Source organism: Mesitornis unicolor, unplaced genomic scaffold (genome assembly GCF_000695765.1).
Source record: "Mesitornis unicolor isolate BGI_N332 unplaced genomic scaffold, ASM69576v1 Scaffold49880, whole genome shotgun sequence".
Taxonomy (NCBI): Eukaryota; Metazoa; Chordata; class Aves; order Mesitornithiformes; family Mesitornithidae; genus Mesitornis; species Mesitornis unicolor.
Genome location: NW_010159866.1, coordinates 342 through 6699, shown reverse-complemented (window position 1 = coordinate 6699; position 6358 = coordinate 342). Strand labels below are relative to the sequence as shown.

Here is a 6358-nt window from a genome sequence, read left to right as displayed (position 1 = left end):
GCTGTGCCGAAGGACGCGGAGGAAACCCCGCGCCGCCGTGGCGAGGCCGCGGGCGGTTCGCAGCTCCCGCCGGGCGTCTAGAGCGCAGCTGCGGGCTCCTGCCCGCCTGCGGCCTCCGAGACGGATCTGCGCCCGGGGAGGGGGGTGCCGCTGTACAGCTTATCGGCCCGCTAAGATCCACGCGACGTTTATAAAGGACTCTGGAGCATGTTTTATAAAACCCTAATTTATTTTTTAAAGTCCCCTAAAGCGTATGTCCAATTAGTGTATTTACTTAATAGGCTGTTTTGCTCTTCTGTTATTAAACTTGTTTGCGTTGCCCCTATAATTCAAAGCTAAAGAAAATGTCTAGACAAGGATGAGGATGAACTGAGGATAAAAAACTATTTTGTTTTTTAAGCTAGCCCTTAAATTACCATAATTAACTTTGACCTCTTTTCCCCTCTGCCTGCGAAGAATACTATGATGTTTGTCTGGTGAGATGGTGCCAGCAATATGTGGAACTGTAATGGACTGATTCGCTTCTCAGAAGTCATTTCGAGTCATCTGTGACTCGTCCAGTAGTCATAGATCAGGTCTTCAGGCTATTCGGCTAGCTAAATTGTTCTGCCTCCCACCTGGCTGAAAATGGTCTTTGATGGTGTTTGTGTCACCCTTTTATGAAAGCCAAGTACTCCATAACCATCCTGACTCAGAAACAGCCTTCCTTGGTTGGTTAAGTGATGCCATGATCAGCAGTGTTCTTAACATTGAGGCTGGTACTTTGTCAAAGGACCTCTGGGTACTAGCAAAACATCATTATCATAGTTTCTGGAAATAGTATTCTGCAGTTCAGGAATTCTGTTTTCCTGCAGCATCCAGACAGATTTCCACATTTCATTTCAGGCAACACAAGAAAAAAAACCACGTTTGGTGAATATTCCTAATAATTTTGAAGGGGAGGTTTGCTGTTGGTTAATCAAAGAGTAACATACCTCAAACTCTTTTGTTTTCTACTTGGAAAAGAGGTAGTCAGAGGACTCAGGAAAAAGGACGGAAGTCTTGCTGTTGTAAAACACAGCCTTTTTGCCATGATACAATGGTTGGGTACAATCAAACTTAGAACAATGTGCCCTACGGCTGAGATCCAAACCTTAGCTTTGTGTAAAACGTTAAGTGGTAACTAAGTGAAAGGTCTCAAACTTGGTATCAAGTATTTCATTTTTAAACACTGACAGGAAACAGTCCTCCAGTGTCAACCCATACCATGGATGCGGATGCTTTACAGAAACTTATTCATTTGCTCCAGGCCACAGATGATCCATTAATTCAAGAGCAAGCTTTAATCACTCTCAGCAACAGTGCTGCCTTCTCTGTAAATCAAGTAAGTATTGTTCTGTAGAAAACAACAGTGTTTCAGTACCAGTCAGTATGAAAGACGAGAGGTGCTGTTTTGGTGAGAAGTGACACAGGACTGAGAGCTAGCATGGCTTGTGTTTTATAATCCATCTTATGTCTGTGCCTTAATTTCTGCTAGCCCAGATAATATAATTTACCAGCTTCACAGAATTTATCTAAGCTTAATGTTTGTGCAACTTAAAATCTCACTAAATATCTGTTTTAAATTACAGGATATAATCCGAAATTTGGATGGCCTTTCTGTTATTGGAGGTATGCTCTCGGATTGTGCTCCCAAAGTTCAAGAAAAAGCACTAAATGCACTTAATAATTTGAGTATGAATATTAAAAATCAGGAAGAGATACAGGTAAGTTTCTTAAAGGAAAAAATCAAAGTAATTGAGACACAGGAGACAGTACCGTGCTTTCAGCATACTTGTTAAATACAATCCAGGGTGACAAAATGTTTTGATGTTAGACATATGAGTCAGCAGATCTGCATGATCTGTGTGTCCCAAGGCCAAAAGGAAACTTAAAAATGCATTGCGTCACTGGCACGTACCTTTTTTTTAAAGACAGTTAGAAAACTAGGCAGTTTGTGTTCAGCTTTCACCACATGCTGTTAAACAGAGATTGTGCTGCTAAGTTCAAAGTAAAATTGTGTGAGGCAAGATGATTTCCAAACATGGCAAGAACATCAGCAGTGGTTGTTTAATAGGATGGATTGCAGACTGAACCTAGTATAACCCCTTAGGCAAGGGAGAGGGAAAATGGTAATTGATCCCCTGGGTTTGTATGACACCTATTTTTCAGGGTGATACTTCCATCTTAAAAAAATAGTATGTAAAAATGGTAAGTCCTGCTGGTCAATATAGTAGACACTATGGATGTGAAAAGACCAACCACCAAAGAAGCATCCATTTTTGAGATTATTGGATTAATCAGTAGATCAAGAAGGGTCCAAGCAGTGAGATTTTAAGATTTTTACTAGCCTTTTGTCATTAGCTTGATAAAAAAGCAGTTTGACTGTACATGTAGTTTGCGGCATCTCTAGCGCTGAGCAATTCATTTTAAAGTAGTGCTTGCCAACAGCAAATACTTAGATAGGTAGAAAACAACTGCTTTTGGTAAAGGCAAAGTAATTTTTTTTTAGTTCAGGCTCCAAGATTTGTTCTGTACTGTCATCTAGATGAAAACTGGATAGTTGTTAATGTCAGATGTCATCAGTGTTCCTGAGGAGTACCTCAGTGAATGGGCCACATGGTCGGAAGGATTTAATTCCAAGACTTGTCCTTAGCTTGTTCTCAACATATGAGTAGACGTTAGTTGCTGTAAGTGAATTTTGAAACAACTCCTTAAAGCAAATGTGCCACTTCTGAGATGGAAGCAAATTCAAAGCAATTTGGGTTTTCAGGGCAATTTATGCTTCAGAAAGATTAGTGAGCATCGCTCTGTAATGTCTGTTTCTGTCACGTCAATAGACTGTTTGAATGTATTCGAAACAGAAACCATACTTGTTTCTAAGAACCTTGATCAGGTTACGTATGCAGCTAGCAGTGTTCAAGAGGTATTTACGCTACTGTAGCCAGGCAACTGATACTCTTTGTGAATAGAAGATCTGCTTGTATCAAAAAATGTCTTCTCTCTCCTTCCCTTTTTTCCCAGGTATATATTACTCAAGTGTGTAGGAACATTGAGTCAGCTCCCCTGAACTCCGATCTGCAGCTAGCTGGGCTCAGGTTGTTGACAAACATGTCTGTTACCAGTGACTACCACCAGAAAATGATAAACTCGATTCCATGCTTTCTTCATTTGCTTTCAGAAGGAACTGAAAGAACACAGGTGCTGGGTAGTGTATTGTTACAAACCATTTATGAAGCTGTTTTACATGTCTCCTTTTTACCATTTTAAACCATTTTGTAAAATGGCTTAGACTGTGCTTAGAAAATAAAATATTCATTAATGAGAGCAGGTAGTGCATAAAATCTGTAAAATATGGATCTGTGTATTACTTTCTCAGTGTAATTTCAGAAAGAGAGGAGGGAGGGAATCTTGATAGTGGAACTGTTGGGCTAGAGCTCTACCAAACCAGTGCTGTGTGCACTGCTGTTGTCTTATGCCTTTGCTATAGCAACTCCAGAGCTCTCTTCTGCTTGCTAAACATTGCTGCTGCATCAGAGAGCAATGAGATCGGCATGTGAAAGGCTTCACTGATGCATGAATCTCTCCAGGGGAACTTACCAAGCAGTGATAATTCAAGTTATGGATTTCTGTTCCTTTATTACATCTCTTGCAACCCTAGTGACTGCAATGGGAAATTGTGCTTATTTGTGAATTACTGTAATATTGAAAGAAGATAAAAGGTTCAAACACTGACCAAATTCAGCATTTATTCAAGATGTCGCAGTACCATCAATATCGATGTACTCAGTTGCTCTTTCAGATCAAAACTAGTTTTCTAAAATACAAATTTCTGCTAAACTTAGTAGGCTTATTTTATTTAAGTGCAATAAACAGCATTTGGTCTTTTCCTAGTGTTTAGTTAAAAGATGCTTCTGATCCCATTTTAAATACAGTACTTAACCATCCTCTATATTTTAAAAATATTCCATATTTTGCCTACTGTGAGCTGTGTATAGATCTTGCCTTATTCTGATGTTTAAGGCAAATTGAATTTGCTTCTAAAAATATCTATACTTAATAGCATGCATGTACTGACTCCATAAGCTGTTTTTTCCTATACCAAAGACTGAAGTGCACAATTTGTTAGTTGACTCATTGCACCTTTTCCTCTCCAGGTCAACACTGACATTTCTGATACCCGTTACTGTTGTACTGCCTGGTTTTGGAGCTTACAATGAACCTGTATGTTCCTCATTTCAGATTCAAGTTTTGAAAGTCCTTGTGAACTTATCTGCAAACCAAGCCATGACAAAACATCTTCTCAGAGCTCAAGTAAGGTTCTTGCTATTTCATTATATTTTTAGCATTTATACGTGTATGTGTGTAGAAATGTGCATGTATTAAAAGAATTTTAATGTATGTGAAGTATATATGCAACTCCAGAGTAAAATTCTAGGAAGTACTTGGTTTACTGAAATTAGTAGCTAGCAGTGTACATTCTTTCACATGCCAGCCTTCTCCAGAGCATAGTGCAATATGGATACCGTAGCTACAGAGGGAGCATCATAGGGCCTATGTCCTTGAAGACAGTTGGTTATTCTTCCTGTGTACCATTCCAAATAATCCATGACACGCCCATGGATCTCACCATCCCTTTCCACCAAAGAGGTAGTACCCTGAGCTTTTGTATGTGATATACAACATACCCTGGTAAGTTTCAAAACCAAACCCAAAACCTCATTTCCAGACATGCAGTCAGTATGTAGTTTGAAGACCAAGTACAAACATCAAATACAACCAGACTAACAATCCTTTTTAACAGCTAACCTTCCTGTAGCTAACCTACTGCACCTGAGACAGACAAATTCCACTGAAATCCCCACCTCTTTACCCAAATGTAGCCATAAAACTGTTGTCTCCAAGCACTATAAGTGAATTTTCCCTGTGCATATACTTGTGTCTTTGTAGAGAACTTTATTCAACATTTGCTGCTGCTGGCCTAGGCATACAGGTTTTTCAGTTATCTCCTTTCCTCGCTGCTGCATCCTCCTCTCCCCTCCCTGAAGTAAGTTTCTTAAAGCATCCAGTGGCTTTTATTTTTGAACTATCTGGCATAAGCAAAGCTAGTCTAGATACTACAAGCTTTTCATTAAACAAGATTAGGGTAGCTGAATATTCAGTTCTATGTTTGAAGTGTATCCTATTCTCATCTGTCAGATGCGTTATATGAAAACATTCAGATCGCTGCAGAGGAAAAAAAAGCAACGTTACTGAGAAGGAAAGCAGGCCCTCTCTTCCAAATAGGAATTTTCCAGAGCCACATTTTGGAGATTGAAAGTACAAAGCAGTTATTAGCCTGTGATGCACAAGCCAGGCTTTTCTAGAGGGTAAACGTGCATGCTGTGCAAGTTTCTGGCATGCTTTCACAGCATACAGACTTCTGGTATTTCATAGAGTTTCTCGTTTAGATGCAGACTTTTTCCATTTTTTGAAGTTAGGATATTTAGTTACAAGTACTTACTGCTGGTGATTGAGTATGAATTATTTCTTGAATATCCTAGATGCCATCATTGCTGTTACTTTTTGACAACTGTATAAACAGAGATATTCTGCTTAGAGCCCTGGTGTTTGCAGCAAACTTGAAAAGGAACATGGACAATGAAGATGGCACCATGATTCAGGACCAATACAGTGAGGATTCCATTTTCTTCATACTTCGCAGGCACTCTACCCCATTCGCTCAGAAACTGGCATCTTTATTGCATCACCCTGATACAGAAGTGAAAGAGCAAGTTGTGAGAATATTAACACAGTAGGGTTTAAAAAAAATACCGACCTGATGGAAATATCTAATCTTAAGAATGCTATGCTAAAAAACTCCCAACAAAAAACTCCCCCCAAAATTACTGAATACTACCATGTTACTACGCACAAATCAGTTACTACCAAAAGATAATGCAGTGTATTTAATATAGAACATAACAGATTTATTTTTATTTATTATTTTTTTATGAGCAAGAGAAAAGCAGTAGCTTAATTAGTACTGAGAAACCACTGTACAGCTGGTACATGTATACAAAGGGGGAGGAATAGTTTAAAACATGTAAACTTTCTGTGTACAGTGAACACTTCAAATGGATGAATAAAGTAAGTTGAAATATTGTTCTCCATGTCACAAGGAATTTTTGGCCTCAGATATTTACAGCTGTTGAATAAACACCTCTATAGAAAGGTGCATTAAAGATTTAGCAATTAGAGAAAGCATTTACATTTTATTGATCTGATACCTACTAAATGGGTGCAGGCAAATCTTAGAAAATATCAAATAAAAACAATACCAAACTATCATTACCTTCCT

The 6358-nt window shown here is 38.8% G+C and overlaps 1 protein-coding gene across 1 annotated transcript; it reads left to right on the top strand.

Annotated features, from left to right (window-relative positions):
* Nucleotides 1-1246: 1246 nt before the first annotated feature.
* On the top strand, nucleotides 1247-5877 carry ARMC10 (armadillo repeat containing 10). The gene is made up of 5 exons (XM_010188115.1): nucleotides 1247-1363; nucleotides 1611-1745; nucleotides 3043-3219; nucleotides 4261-4332; nucleotides 5562-5877. Exons 1-5 carry the CDS (start codon nucleotides 1247-1249, stop codon nucleotides 5814-5816), a joined length of 756 nt encoding a protein of 251 aa, XP_010186417.1. The 3' UTR covers nucleotides 5817-5877.
* Nucleotides 5878-6358: the final 481 nt, after the last annotated feature.